The following is a 16,630-nucleotide window of genomic DNA, read 5'->3' as shown; positions in this document are numbered from 1 at the left end:
ATTCGTAAAAACACAAACAAAAAATAAAGCACCTAAACCAAATCTTTCTCCCCCGCTCCGGACATTTATGTATAATAATAAAAAATAACCAACCTTGCCCAAGTGACTCTTTGCTGATTTGTCCAGACCGACCTTTTTCTTTCTTACCAAACAAGCGGCCTATAGAGGATTTAATTCCCTTCTTTTTAGGGGCTTTGTGAAGGGAGTCCTGGCTACTGTTGCTACTACTGGGATTGCTTACTTGTCCATCTTGTGAACCTGTAGAACTTGAGGAAAAGAACAGTATTTCAGCCTTTAAAATTAAATTTTTAAGTAACCTTAACATCTGTAAAGTTAATTTTGATTCCACAAGAAAACTAACTCAACGAAATTCCAAAGCCATTATTCATTCCAACCACATACAACATGAACTATGCACACAGTTAGGGAGCTTGACAACTTTAGAATACTTTAAAATAAAAAACATTTACGAAAAATTTTAGACTTTCTGTTTGGTTATGACTTCTACGTTAGTTTTAAGAAGGTTAAGTTAAGAAGCAGTAGCAATCATAAAATCTGAGGATAGTCCATCAGTCAGCAGGAAAATAATTCCCCATCAAAGACTCCAAATATTTTCTTAGCTATTACTTCTAAATATTTCTTATTTATAGGGTGAATAATAAGGTATCTATATAAGCTGCTTGATTCATATATCAGTTAAATTTATAGTTTGTTGTCATTAAGTGCTATTACTAAATAGCACTAGGATAGTCCTTCCTAAATGTCTTACCTTGACAAAGTTCTATTCATGTTTAGTATCTGACTTGAAATGTGGATTAGCATATGGATTTTTAAATGAAATGTTAGAAAAACAAAAACTCTGTCTGCCACCTGAAATGAACAAAGACTCCACCCTCAGTTCTCCTATAATGTGGAGTTACCATCTTGATGCCCAACCATCTCTTCTGACACAACATCTTCTACCCACATAGACACTGTTGTTGTTGTCAAAACAACATTCTTTAATTCCCTAACCGTTCCATTTTTAATGTTATTTTAAAATTTCACTGAATGATTCTAAACTGCAAAAAGTGTAAATTTTATAAGCAAATTCAAGACACACCAGATAAACGGGTGGCATAACCAAAGAGCTGACAACTTCTTTGTGGCAGAAATTGGTACGTCAGCCCAGGAATAGGAGAGCTGCAGTTGGCACCATTCAGATGAAGCAACTCTAGGTAACTAAGCAGGGTAATAGTTTATCTTCTTCCCTCATTAACAAGACCCAATTCCTTTACATCATAGTAAAAAGCAAGTAAACCTACATTCCCACGAGTGAACATGGTTGAGTTAATCGCATTTACTTACTTTCTTATGTCCCTGATGTCTTCATGGCTTACTGTATGCAAAGCCCCTTTATGTAGTCTATCCAAACGAAGGGATCGAGGGGACGACGGTGGGGATGTTTCACATTTTATGGTTGTCTTGTCATCTCGTACCTCGTCTCCGGAAACTGGCAACTATGATGGGTTAAGACAAGCATAAAAATGATCAAACGAGTAAAAATTGCAAGGCTCAAATTTTAATTCCTGAACCCTATTTGAAGACTTCCATTCCAAATCACTTCCTGTCAATCTACTGTCTTTCAGCAATTATTTTCTTCTAGAATTCTGCCCACTCCTTTTATAAATTCCCACTGCAATCTTCACTCTCCACAAAGCGGAGGACAGCAGTAAAGTAAATAATGGAAACTGACACACAGATACACACTCCAATTGAGTCTCCATGAGGGATTAAATGGATGATCACTACCCCAGACCACAATTTTCAGTCAGGGTGAGGAACTGCAAATGAACTTGCCATTCATTTCAATTGTATTTATTGAATGTTTACTGTGTGCAGAGCACTGTACTAAGCGCTTGGGAATAATATTGTCATTTGAGCCAACTGAATGGTGTGTTTGGCCCTAGCTGTAGTACTGCAGTCCACTAACTCTGTTCAAGGCGGCAAAGGATCACACACTCATTCAAGCCACTCAAACACACTCGCTTTTCCACCCAGGAGGCAAGGAGACGAATCTGGGTCCCTGCAGAAACTGGCATAGATTCTCTAGGATTCCCATTATAAAATAGCATACATTTACAGGCATAGATTTTTGTTATGTTGCCCAATTTAAACCAGTTTCTAATCTGAAATACTTCTACTTAAACTGAGATTAAGCCAAACAATTTTTAAATTACAATTGTTTTGATGTTTTTATTATCACTTTCACTGTTGAAATAGACTCAAATCAACCAGGGAATAATTTAGATTAATAAACTGACAAAAGCCAATTAACTCATTAATATTAATCATTTCTCATAATATCTACTGCACCAGCAGAACTGATTTGCATTTTCAAATGTGACATATGGAAGGTTTGGTCATTTTTATTAAATTAATTGGAAATATTTTTTCTGGGGGAATCTTCCTTTTCTCTAGCTCTGTAAGGAATCTGGTATTTCTCTGGGTAACTGGCACCCATGTTGGTTTTTGTTTATTTCTTGCAAGGAAGTTCTCACTCTCTACACTCTGACACAGAGATCTCCCCTTAAGACCAAGTTTTAGATTACTGCTGAAACCGATTATATTAAATTAAGCAAGGCTGCCTAAAGACTGATATTAATATCAAAAGGTAGCTGTGATGACTACTGCTCACAACCACTGCATTGTCTGCAAACTCTGAAAAAGAGTATAATTTATAAGGGAACAGTTGCACGTAGATGTTTCTGTGTTTGAACTATAACATATAAACTAAGCTAAAACTTCAAAAAATTTGAAATTTTAAAAATTACACAAGTTTTTAGAAACACAATCACTGCCCATGAACTGTAAACTCCACATATGCACAACGGAACTCTGATAGTTCACGAAAGTACACTAAAATTGCTTTGGCACTTGGGCAATAAACAACAAATGAATGGGTTTTTCATTGTTGCCTTTCTGCGCCTGTTAGTCACGGTTTAGATTAGCTTGACTCTGCTGGACAACAGGAGTTCAGACAATTGAAAGAAGACACACCAAAGCTAGCCTAGGAAATTTTAAACTGCAACCCTGACAAATGGGAAATTAACAGGGAATCTTCAATACTTTCCTAATATTGCATTACAACTATATTGGTCAAAGTCATTCTAATTAATAGAGTGAACTACTTTTAAAAGGGATATATTCTGACAAAATCAAATACCATTTTTAAAGACTTACTATAAACAATTCATAATACTACATAACATAATGGGTGCAAATCACATTTCACAATTACAAGTACAGATACTATACAACTCAAAAGAAATGCATTCTTAGCAAATAATTTTCAACACTTTACATAGTCAAATGTTATACTGAATAGCTAAATATAATTTTACCTTTCTACGGTGTTTCCTTAAATCACTAGGCTGATAGATGCATGCAAAGAAAAGAAATTAAGAGAAACCAGATTTATTGCAAGCTCTGCAGTAGAATATGAAAGCAATAGTACTTTTTGGAGAACACATTTAGGAGAGGATGCCAGCAAAGATTTAGCAGTGTGGGGTGGGAAGGGGAAAGATTCTTCCCTGCCACAAAATATTTAAGGGAAATAAGGTATAGCAGTCTTCAAAACTAAACATTTAAAATGGAAACACTGCAAATGCCTATTACACTTACTATGTTTTGGAGAAACCAATTTTACATGGATCGATAAAAGAAGAACAGGTATTTTGAACATAGCCATTAGGCTATAGTGTCTTTAAAAATGTATTTATGTAAATACCAAAGTCAGAGGCCATAAATTTGGGGATAGTTCGAACACCTATTAGTAAAGGGATGGAATTAAGTCCAATTAAGCCCAGTACCTTAAGGTGTACTCTAACAGTAAATAAGTACTGTGGGATGAGTATCAACTCCTTCAAATAATTAGGGCAGGGTTCAGTGTGTTGCCATACACTGTACATAAAGTACTGTACATAAAGAGCAACATTCCTTTCAAGCTGATTCAGTGAATAACAAGTTCATGCACTGGGAAAAAGAGGCTCATTAAGTTTGGTGGGTTTCTTTATCTCACCTTCAATACTATGAAGTCATCTACTTCAAAATAAATTTCCTGACTTTATAACTTGGCAATTCGATATGAACAGCTGAATTGCATTTTTAATATTTTATAACTATGAAAACATTGTATGGGGAAAACAGATTAATATACTTTCTCAAAAAATTCTGCAGCCAGGGGAATAACAAAATGTGGTCAGACACAAACTTGCTTGGGTGGGGGAGGGTGCTTTGATATGAAACAAAAGTATTTTGTTTGTGTAAACAGCCACGTTAATTTTACATGAACAAGACTATACTCATGATTAATCCATCAAACAGTGGTATTTATTCAGTGTTTACTGTATGAAGAACACTGTACCAAGTGCTTGGGAAAGTACAATAAAACAGAGTTGGTAGATATGATCCATGCCCACAAGGAATTTACAAGATTACATTCACATTGTAGGAGTCAAGTACCTATCCATAGATAAATATTGACCTGATTAGCTTGTTTTGAAGATCGTAACATGGCCTAGTTGAAAGACCTTGGGCCTGGGACTCAGAGGACCAGGGTTCTAATCCTGTCTCCACCACCTGTCTGCTGTGCAACTTTAAGCAAGTAACGAACTTCTCTGTGTCTCAATTACCTCATCTATAAAATGGGGATGTGGGCCATGTGGGCTGTGTCCAACCAGATTTATCTTGAATCTACCATCGCACTTAGTACAGTGCCTGGCACAAAGTAAGTGCTTAACAAATGCCACTAAAAAAAAAAAAAAAGTGTTTCAGGTTGGTACATGGGGCTGTGTAGGAAAAGGGGCTGAAAATTAAGCCACAGGGATCATTTGTTTGACTTTATTACGTTTGCCTTATACAATTTTTATGCCCTCTGAAGAAGAGGAATTGGGCTGAACAATTTTGGAAAAAAATTGCAATTTCTCACATCTGCATTTGTTCAGAATGATCAGCATGTTCCTGGGATCCTGGACAACTAATGCCATTGCCTCATCATTCTTACAGTGAACTATAAGTTACAATCAATTTTGGACCTACCCCCATATAATAATAATAATAATGATGGCATTTGTTAAGCGCTTACTATTTGCAGAGCACTGTTCTAAGCGCTAGGGGAAATACAAGGTGATCAGGTTGTCCCACATGGGGCTCAGTCAACCCCCCATTTTACAGATGAGGTAACTGAGGATCCGAGAAGTTAAGTGACTTGCCCAAGGTCACACAGCAGGCATGAGGCGGAGCCGGAATTCGAACCCATGACCTCTGACTCCAAAGCCCGTGGTCTTTCCACTGAGCCACACTGCTTCTCACATGACTTTTGGTTGAGGCTGACCCCATTACCTTCATTTTTACTTCAGGTACAAGTATTCACTTAAAAATAATTTGTCAATACAGAACTCTTGTGTTTTAGGGGAACAGACGTTCACTAAATGTCAGCACTTGTTTCACCGACAAATTTAAATGTGTTGGTATGTGTTTTATATTTATAACGGAAAACTGGTTCTCTGTAATGGGTACACAGGAACTTTTTAGTACACACTGATAATCCCGGAGGAATGGAATTAAGACGCATTGGGTAAAATCACCATTAGTGTGCCCACGAAAAGAAATCTTTGCATAAGAAATAAAAGGGCCAATCAGAAAAAAAATTATAGAAATTTTGTTCCAATTACAGGAACAAAATGCCAATAAGAAATGTCTACTTTTTTTTTCTTTTTTAAACTGGGAAAGGGTTGGAAGAGGAAAATTGGATGAGAAAACTAAAAATTGATAGGAAACTGAGGTCTGGATTAAAAATAAATACTGAGATGACTAGAATAATAAAAAAGGATAATGCACAAAATGAAATCCAATGCATGAAGAACTGCAAGTCCATATTCTAAACTTCAAACAGCTAAAGATGATTTAATACATTTTAATGAAAGTAACAAAACTGAACCCAAGATGAGTGAAATCTTCTGACCTCTCAATTTTACATGTGTTAAAAGGTTCTAATTAATGCCTAATATTTTGATTTGGGAAGCCTCAGACCAATAAAATGAATCATTACAGATTCAGCAACACATATGGAATTTAATATGCCAGCAAACAATGTATCTAAAATTAAAATGGATGGATAATAGAAAAAATGGCAAGAAATTAAAAAAGTGGAACTGAAAAGCAGAAAATTTTGATCAGGTAGTTTTAAAGGCAAAATAACATTGCAAGATCTCTACACGAAAACATTCACATTATTTTAAAACATTATGTTACTACGGAATTTTAAGTACTTTAATAATTATTTTAGAACTTTGATATCCTGACATTCGGAGGTATGAGATCTGGAACATTTATGTATATTTATGTTTCATCTAAGCCCCATGTGTCCAACTTGATCCTCCCACTCTCCATCCCCCCCGCCTTACCTCCTTCCCTTCCCCACAGCACCTGTATATATGTATATATGTTTGTACGTATTTATTACTCTTATTTATTTATTTATTTTACTTGTACATATCTATTCTATTTATTTTATTTTGTTAATATGTTTTGTTTTGTTCTCTGTCTCCCCCTTCTAGACTGTGAGCCCACCGCTGGGTAGGGACCGTCTCTATATGTTGCCAACTTGTACTTTCCAAGCGCTTAGTACAGTGCTCTGCACTCAGTAAGCGCTCAATAAATACGATTGATTGATTGAATGATATTCTATCTACCCCCATCCTTAAGTAAAGTACTTGGCAAATGCCACAGTTACAATTATTCTCGATGAAGAATTAGAATTCTAAATTAAAAGCTCACACTTATTTCACAAGTCTGGCTTGAAGTCCTCACTAGGATGCCACCATGATTCTGTGCAATAGGCCAATAGGTGTTAAACGCAATCATCTAGATTGAAGTAGGCAATTATTCGGGTTAGAGGGCTAATTAAAACACATTGAAGACTGCAGGCAAATTTCTCCCAAATATCACGCTCAAGATTGCGGAGGCAGTGGAGAGGAGGTAAAAGCAGCAAGCACTACCATGACTCTCAACAGGTTTTAGGAGCTTTATAATAAAAACAATAATGACAATAGTGGTATCGGTCAAACTCTTACTGGATGCCAAGCACTGAACTAAACACTGGGGTAGATACAATATAACCATATCAAACACGGTCCCTGTCCCAGATGGGGATTACAGTCCAAGGGCGAGGGAGAACAGATATTTAGCTGTCACATAGCGGGCAAGTGGCTGAATTGGGATTAAAACCCAGGTCCTCTGACTCTCGGGTTTGTAGTCTTTCTACTACACATTTTAAACTTGCACATGGAGCTGGAAATCCCAACCAACATGACCCTTGGGGCTGCTGGATACAGGAGCGACCTGGGAACCATTCGATGGGCATCTTAGATTCAGCCAGAATGAATCAATTGGCAGGCCATATTTTACCCACCTGATATCTACACTGTCCTATATTTTTAACAGTATTTAAACTCAGCTCTGCACATTACAACTTTACAACCCAAATCAAATCACTCAAACAACTCAGTCTTTTGTGTTTTCTCTCAGGATAAGTAGATAAGTAACTTTCGTGAAATTTCATCAACTTCAAAACCACCTCCCATTTCTATGATGAAGCTTTCCCCAATTAACTAGAAAAAAGTATAGTGAGTCTCTATTTGTTTATTGGTCACTATATTACTAAAATGCTTGTTTTTTTAGATTTTACACCTACAGAAAATAGGGACCATGCCTGTTTAATTCCCTCTGTGAAGCACCAAATGTGGTGCCATATGAAAAGCAGATGTTTCCTAAATGGCATATTTGAAGACAGAAGGCTAATTTGTCTAGGCAAGAACAAATTTTACTATAGTCTTCATCATGCTAACTTTTAAAAAATCCATTTTTAATGATAAAAGCATACTCATCTTCATAGCCCTATGTTGATTTTCCCAAGTGTGAAAGCATATCAATGGTTTGTTGGGGTTTTTTTTTCAGCAAGAGTAAAATATTTACAACAACATACAAAATACTGGTACTTACAAGCGTCATGATACCTAATCTGTCCACTTCCCGCGCTGGACTATGAGGAATTCGTCTTGGTGTGGAACGTCCACTGCCAGGAGGGGAGGAACCAGCTAGGGATGAACCTGGGTATGGGGGGATGGAGCTCATTGACCTAAATCGACCAAGATTGTCTAAACTGCCACTCCCGACTCGACTTTCGATTTCTTCTGCCCGCTGTTCCGTATTTTCCTTTTCTTCTTGTATCAATCTAGAATTGCAAAATAAAAAAAAACAGGAATTATTTTCTTACTAATGAAAAAGATTAATTATTTTGTAAAGACCTTACACATATGCCTTACTATATTACTGTCTGGCTGGAGGAGTTAGGGAAAATCTTAAACAAGTTTTGGAATGACAATTCGTATTTCTATCAGACAAAAGAAACAACAAATTAGACTACACCAGATTCCGTGCAAATTTGTTTAAAAACTTTCAAAAAGTAAAAATGTAAACTCTGTCCTTAAAGTGACAATCACATACATTATATCTTGACTGATAGTAATAGTAGCTATCCTGACAAAAGAAACAACAAATTAGGCTACACTAGATTCAGTGCAAATTTGTTTAAAAACTTTCAAAAAGTAAAAATGTAAACTCTGTCCTTAAAGTGACAATCACATACATTATAGCTTGACTGATAGTAATAGTAGCTGACATTATAAAAGTACTAATAATGCTACATGAAAAGTGTACAAACTTACATGGTTTGGCTTGCTCTATCCTATGTTTTAGTATCTAGCAAGTAGAAAACAAGGTCCTCCGAAAATATGACCTCTACATGCATCAGTAACCCTAACAATGATATTTATTAGGCATTTTGTGCCAAGCATTGTGCCTGGTTTATATTCTAGATAGATTGGACACAATTCCTGTCCCACAGAGGACTGGACTCACAGTCTAAGGGTTGGGAAAAGCAGATGTTTGGCCACATTTTACAGATGAGGACGCTAAGGCACAGAAAAGTTTAAATGACTTGTCCAAGGTCATACAACAGACCAGTGGCGGATCTGGAAATAGAACCCCAGTCTTCCAACTCCTTTTTCCATAGGCTATGTTGCCACCCCATTAATTAGCTAAAAGTTCTAGGGAAATGTGCTAAAAACAGAGAAAGAGAGTAGATGGGTAAAATGGGACCAGATTGTGAAGGTCCCTGAAAATGCCTGTAAGGAGTTTTGGTTTATTGCAAAGAGTGACACAGAAAGCCAGCTGAGAGTTTGAGGAGAGGAGAGATGTGGGCTGAATGATGCTTCAGGAAGATGATAATAATAATAATAATTATGGTGTTTGTTAAACGGTGTTTGTTAAGTTATCTGTGTGGTAGATCCAAGGAAATGAGGTTGTCCCACATGGGGCTAACAGTCTTAATCCCCATTTTACAGATGAGGTAACTGAGGCACAGAGAAGTTAAGGGCCCAAGATCACACAGCAGACAAATGGCGGAGTCAGTTAGAACCCATGTCCTTTGTCTTCCAAGTCCATGCTCTTGCCATGCAGTAGCGTGCAGTATAGATTGGAGTGAGGGAGGGGCTGGAGGTTGGGAGACAAGCAAAAAGGCTAATGCAATAGTCCAGTCTTGGCTAAGAGTAGAAACTGTGGGCTGTGTTTATTTTTAAACTGCTCAGTCCAAAACACTATTAGATTTTAAACACAAACACTGGAATACTTAACACGGTATCTTCAAAGTGGATTACATAAAGCTGTTGCTTATTCTGATTGTTTCGTGTATTATCCTCTCCCACTTAGGCTGTGCTTTTCTTTCAGGGCAGAGAGTCGGTCTTATCTTGTATTTAGACACATTTGCTACAGTGCTTTGTGCAAAGCAACCACTTAATAATATCATAATAATGAAAAACTTGAACCATGAAGTTGACATTTGTAGAACTCAAGAGTCAGGTGGAGAGTCACATGTTTTTCTCAAAAAGATAAGATGAATGCAACCAATTTATATTTTCGTGACAACAAATGTTAATAGTCTCATTCAGAAAGAAGGAAATCTGGAGTTAATGCAGTCACCAAACACACACTGCTCGGTCTAAGTAACATTATTACTAGAGAAAGTTGTATTAAACTAGGCACACTTTTAATTAAGAATAATGAATACTATCATACTTTCTGTTTTGATTAGGAATCCTCATGTACTTTACTGTTTGGATGCTAGAACCAACTTGCTCACACTTCTTTTTTTTTTGGCTTTACATTACTAAATCTAAAGGAATAACCTAAATTAGAGACACACAATTCAAGCAGCTCTGGGATGCCAAATCTCCAGTCAAGCTCAGCAGGAGCTGAGAACTCTCTGCATATACAATTTCACTCTCCAACAGTAGTGACTATTGCCATAGCAGCCTAAAACAGAAATAGGAACTTAAGTGCAAGTTCTGGACTGCATCTTCTTCCTCTGAAATCGGGTTGCATTTGGTGGTGGTTGTTACCATTAGTTCTGCCAAAATGCAAGTTTTCACTTTAAACAGCATGCTACAGCAGACAGCAGTGTTCTTTCTGAATAGAATATGACTGTCAGAAGAACCAGTATGCACCTTTGTGCACACTTGGACATGAGATGAACTGATGTATGCATTTTCCTTCACTCAGGGTTCTTCAAGAATGCAACCTTGTAATAAATAACTGACTATGCTCCTTTAAAGCCCCTTCTGTTGCAATGAGACAGAAAACGGTTATTCCTAGAGCAGTATGATAAACGTTACTCTCCCTTTCCATAGCAACTAGCATTAGGTACAGCAAAGGTCTTAAATTTACACCCACTAAGCAATTACATAAACCTCTTAATGACTCTGGGGAAACTATGGATTTCATCACTACACGGTAGCTGTGTTGTATTATAAATTTTTCCTAGTTACCAACTGCTAGAATTCTTAAAAAGAGGTCACTCAACAAATACTTTGGAAGTATCTCACTCTGTGAGAAGCAACATGACCTAGTGGTGAGAACACAAGCCTGGGAGTCCGAAGGACCTGGGTTCAAATCCCGGTTCTGCCAATTGTCAGCTGTGTGACTTTGGGCAAGTCATTTCACTTCTCTGTGCCTCAGTTACCTCATCTGTAAAATGGGGATTAAGACTGTGAGCCCCCAGTGGGACAACCTGATCACCTTGTAACCTCCCCAGTGCTTAGAACAGTGCTTTGCACATAGAAAGTGCTTAATAAACGCCATTATCATTATTATTATTATTCTAATGCCAACTCCACCACTTGTCTGCTCTGTGCCTCAGTTTCCTCACCTGTAAAACTGGAGTTAAGACTGTGAGCCTCATGTGGAAAATGGACTGTGTCCAACCTGATTATCTTGAATCTACCCCAGTGCTTAGTACGGTGCCTGGCACTTAATAAGCACTTAACAAATACCATAGGGAAAAAAGGGAGAACTACTCTGAACTGCGCAGGCTGCACATCCACCACATTATTCTGACATGAAAAATGGAAAATCTAATACAGTGCTTAATGAAAAAGAAAAACATATGAAGTGGAGTCACGCTAATGAAAATCTTACCATTTACATCTGATTTTCTCTCAAAAAGTCAATAAACAAGGAATATACATCTATTATTTTACACTTGAAAGTTCTGAACCAAACCTTTTTTAAATTTTCTAAAAGGACTCAAACACCTAGGTAAATTATCTCTTTTTCTATATGTGTTTAAAAAAATCCAGGAAAATATACCTTATCTCTTTGTTGATTGCATCCAATTGTTCTTGAAGCATCATAGCTAAAGTTTGGGCATCGGCTTGCCCACTGGGCGATAAAATATCAACTGAGCTGAATATAGTATCTCTGTCATCCTCACCATCAGATACGTCAACATCACTCTCAAATGCTTGTGCAACATTTGCCAGGACACTAGCTTGTTGGGCCCTTTCCCAATCCTGCTCATTAAGGGTTTGCACCTATTAAACAGTAAAAAAAAAAAAAAAAAAAAAACCAATTTTGTTTTGTCTCCAAACAACAAGCACCTCCAAAAACTCATTTCTAAAATAATTTCTGCAAAAAAGTGATCCCCAAAGTAGATCATTTCATACTGCTTTAAAAATGTAAAAGAAGTGTGTTTCAGAACTCAGTTTGAATTGCGGCAAACTTATGTACTCCAAACATTCAAATTAGTAACATTTAAAGTTTAGTACAAGCAAAACCAACAACTTAGAATTCTTTACATTCTAACAATATGAATGTTAGCTTATTCTCTTTAGCTAAACTATATTAAGAAGATATTACAGTCTAATGGGCTGGAGTAAATTATTGATTCAATATAATCCATTCTCAATTAGCCACATAACTGGTAGTGCTTGAGGATGGAGAAACAAGATCCACAAATACTCCAAAAATTTTGTTTAAGCCCCTCAGTCACCATACTTTAAAAGTACCAATTCAGACAACATATGTAACTCTTTCCTTCCTACCCTACAAGGGAGATTTAATGAACAGTGAAGCAGATAAAAGGGTGAGGAAGAGGGAAAGAGTCCAAATAACCCAGAAATCGGACAATCAGACCTTGAATGTTAAATTTGGATCTTGGAAGTTTTACAGTAAAACTAGGACGAGTGAGATAATTAGTATAAGATGCTAGAGATGCATAGTACAGATGCTTAGTACCGTGCTCTGCACACAGTAAGCGCTCCATAAATACGATTGATTGATTGATTAGAGAGTGTGGGATTCCTTGCCAGTAATAATAACTGCGATATTTGTTAAGCGCTTACTAAGTGCCAAGCACTGTACTCAACTCTGGGGTAAGTAAAAGATAAATAGTTCAGATACTGAATGATGAATGAATAGGAAAGATTCAATGCATCAAATATTCAGTACATGCTTCAAAAATTCAGTGGAAGAGAAACAACTGAAAGGCCTTAAAAAAGGCAGAAAAATCTCTACAAGATTTCTCGATTAGCTACACAATTCAAAACAAATTCCTTTCTCCATTCCTGTGCACCTGGGGCTCACAGTGTAAGTAGGAGGGAGAACAGATATTTAATCACCATTTTACAGAGGAGGAAACTAGGCTCAGCAAAGTTAAGCGGCTTGCCCGTCTTTACTCTTAAGAATTCAAGAAAGAGAAAACTAATCTGAAGGGCACATTCCTAATGATAAATTCTGGAACTGGGCATCCTCAATCTGTATATTAATGACACGTGGCCTAGTGGATAGAACATGGGTCTCGGAGTCAGAAGGACCTGGGTTTTAATCCTGACTCCACCACATAATAAAACTAATAATAATGATGGTATTTGCTAAGCGCTTACTATGTGCGAAGCACTGTTCTAAGCACTGGAGTGATACAAGGTGAGCAGGCTGTCCCATGTGGGGCTCACAGTCTTAATCCCCATTTTACAGCTGAGGTAACTGAGGCACAGAGAAGTTAAGTGGCTTGCCCAAGGTCACACAGTTAAGTGGAGGAGCCAGAATTCGAACCCATGACTCTGACTCCCAAGCTCGCGCTCTTTCCACTGAGCCACGCTGCTTCTCTAGAATCAAGTCACACATATCTGCTGTGTGACCCTGGGTCAGTCACTTTACTTCTCTGTACCTCAGTTCACTCATCTGTAAAAAAACAAACAAACAAAAAAACGGCATTAAGACTGTGAACCCAGTGTGGGACAGGGACTCTGTCCAACCTGCTTACCTTGTAGCTACCCCAGCACTTAGCACAGTGCCTGGCAAATAGTACATGCTTAACAAACACCATAAAAATATCACAATTTTTATTATTTTTAAGTGACAGCTCTTATTACACTTGAAATTTAAACATAATGTTTCTCCATTTGTTTTAGTGATGTCAACTATTTTGTCATATGTGTGTGTGTTGGTGTGTGACTGCAATATGTGCAATATATAAATATATATACGTGTATATATATGTACAAAAATGTGCTTTGCATGTAGCACACTTTCTGACAACAGTGCAAGGCAAGAAGTTATACACTTTATAAGAAATTACAGCAAAGATCAAATAGAAAGTTTTTGAAGGCCACAACTGATCGTAAAGGAACGATACTACTGGGAGAAGCTCAAATCATAATGTCAGAACAATATTTTCTGAACTTAAGGCTGGTGTGAGCGCTTTCTCTGAGCAAAGCATATTTCGGTCTAAAAATCATATATTCGGTTCTATTACCTTTGAGGGTTCGTCCCGAAGAGCCGCTAGGCGCCCTTTCTGGGGGCGCCGCAACACTGAGGCCGTGTTGTATGGATCCGCATGAGTATCTGCCACCGGATAACGGAAATCGGGCACACTCCCCAAATGCGGACGACTAAAACGTGGAAAGAGAAAGTTCACCATCATTATGAAATGAACTTGACACCCCCCTCTCCCCACAGTCCCTGAAATTGTTGGTTTCCAAGGCAAATAAATGTATAAAAGAAAAACATCCAGTAGACACAAAGAACATCATTCTTGTGGCTGCATACTGCATTTCATTATTTGTTGACACCACACCTGTGATGGAGGGAAGCAGCCCTGATCCTCATCTGGTCGATTTCAGTCTTCAGTGAGTCAATGTTTAGCACCAGTTGATCCTGGGAAATTGTGGATGAAATGTCAGACCATTCAGGAGCTTTGGAAATTAGGGGTTTCAAAATAACCCAAAATATAATACCTCGGAGGTTACTAATGAACTGAAGCAGGTGACATCCTACATGCACACTTTTAAAGGATTTTCTCAGCATCCAAGAACTTTGCACGTGGAATGGAGGATAGGGAGAAAGAAAGGGGGACACGGGAAACAAACTCATACAACGGCAATCTATCTCCTCGCCACCACAATTTCTAGCAACTCTCAGTTCTCTCCTCACTTCCAAGCTACTAATACCCATTCCCCCAGAATCTGTCAAATTCTCACTTTGTCACTCAGACTGCCTGTGAATTGGTAATAATAATCATTAAATTATAATTTTTAAGCACTTACTCTGCAGCAACCAGTGGGCTGGGTGCTGGTGTAAATATAATGGTCAGATACAGTACCTTTTGCACTAGGGGGTTCATGGTCCAAATGGAAAGGGTAAAAAGAACTACTATCAACTCCAGGAAACAGAGGCACAAACAGGTTATATTACTTGCCCAACAAAGGCCATATGGATTAGGCAAGTGGTCGAGCTGAGATGAGAACCTTGATTTTCTGACTTACACACTCTTTCCAACAGGTTGTGCTGCCTCTTAGCTGGATTAATGACATGAGGGATGGGGAGAAGGAACTGGAGAGATGACATTATGGGCAGCTGTTGCTTTGGTAATGGTTGCCAGGTGGGTTGGCTTCTCGTGCTGCCAATGGTCTGTCAACAAGTGGTTTAAGCTATTGATGCCAAAAGCAGAGGTTCTTTGAGTGTTGTACACAGAGCTGAATGAGGCTTAGATTTTGAGAGAGGGGAGCGAGAGAATGAGAATTGGGAGGAGAAAGTCGTCAAAGAGCCAATAGGCCAGAGAGCCACCATTCTGGCTCTTTTCAGTCCTGACTGGAAACTCACAGCTTCTGTCAGAGGCTTGGGATAAACCTGTGAGTCCAGCTCAAAGAGCTACGAGGACCCCATGGAGTGGGTATCTATGGCCCGGAAAACAACGTGTATTATGAGCCTCAGGGATTCAATTCCTCACATAATCGATACATGTTTCAAAAATTCAACAGAAGAGTAACAGAATTTAAAACGCTATAAAATGTATAGAAAAATCTGCAAGAGAGAAATAAGCAATTTCTCAATCGCCTACACCACTCAAAACTGAATCCTGTCTCCATTCCCTCCCAGTTGCTTATTCATATCTAAACTACTAGCAACCAATGCAGCTGGTTAAATGTAAATATCAAAAGAAATAATTAGGGAAAATCAGTATCTGTGTAAAGACTAACTATAGCATTTGAGCATGCTTTACCTATATCTGTAGCTCCCTGGAATCAATGCAATTATTTCCCTGGTATAAACAAAATACAGTTAGAAAGAAATTTAACATAGTTCTGCTGGAATAATAAATTTCTTCTGTAAATTAAGAAACATTTACCTTTTCATTCTGAATTTCTTCTACCTGCTTCTTTGAATTTTCAACTTCCCGAAGTAGAGAATTCTAGAACAGAGGTTTCATATTTTTTAAGTTTGCTACTAAAGAATTTCACCTTAACAAAAAGTTACAAAAATTTGAAAATGTATTGTTTATACTGTGACCCAATACTGTGCCAGGTATTCTTCTAACATGATTCAGCAAACTGACAACAGTGAATATTTACTGATAATTACATTTTCATTGTGAATATAAAAATTTACCATTGACTGATATTTTCCTTAGGCAGACTCCTGATTTAGGTCACACATCAGCCATGTTTTCCCCTACAAGTTTCCAGAGAGAAAGCAGCGACACTATATGGAAAAGGGATGGGCTTAGTTGTCCGTTACCTGGTTTCAGGAATCATCACCATCAACAGTGGTACTTATTGAGTGCTGACTGTGTGCAGAGCACTGTACTATGTGCTTGTGAGAATACAGCATAAGGTTGGTAGACACGCTCCCTGTCCACAACAAACTTACAGTTCAGAAAACTTCTAGAAAATTGCCATTACTTGTTCCGCCCCTC

General features: G+C 37.8%; 1 protein-coding gene across 10 annotated transcripts in view; it reads right to left on the bottom strand.

Annotated features, from left to right (window-relative positions):
• PPFIA1 (PTPRF interacting protein alpha 1) overlaps positions 1-16,630 on the bottom strand; it is a 126,455-nt gene that overhangs the window by 28,684 nt on the left and 81,141 nt on the right. For 7 of the 10 annotated variants that reach the window (XM_038764010.1, XM_038764018.1, XM_038764013.1 and 4 more), the window contains 8 exons: positions 16,064-16,126; positions 14,513-14,592; positions 14,192-14,327; positions 11,746-11,969; positions 8,044-8,275; positions 3,384-3,413; positions 1,348-1,499; positions 94-266 (listed from right to left, as the gene is read on the bottom strand). In XM_038764010.1, coding sequence (XP_038619938.1) covers positions 94-266; positions 1,348-1,499; positions 3,384-3,413; positions 8,044-8,275; positions 11,746-11,969; positions 14,192-14,327; positions 14,513-14,592; positions 16,064-16,126 — 1,090 coding nt within the window. The remainder of the gene's footprint in view (positions 1-93; positions 267-1,347; positions 1,500-3,383; positions 3,414-8,043; positions 8,276-11,745; positions 11,970-14,191; positions 14,328-14,512; positions 14,593-16,063; positions 16,127-16,630) is intronic. The other 3 variants (XM_038764012.1, XM_038764017.1, XM_038764016.1) reach the window with 1 other exon arrangement.

Source organism: Tachyglossus aculeatus, chromosome 22 (genome assembly GCF_015852505.1).
Source record: "Tachyglossus aculeatus isolate mTacAcu1 chromosome 22, mTacAcu1.pri, whole genome shotgun sequence".
Taxonomy (NCBI): domain Eukaryota; kingdom Metazoa; phylum Chordata; class Mammalia; order Monotremata; family Tachyglossidae; genus Tachyglossus; species Tachyglossus aculeatus.
This window is presented reverse-complemented; position numbering and strand designations above follow the sequence as displayed.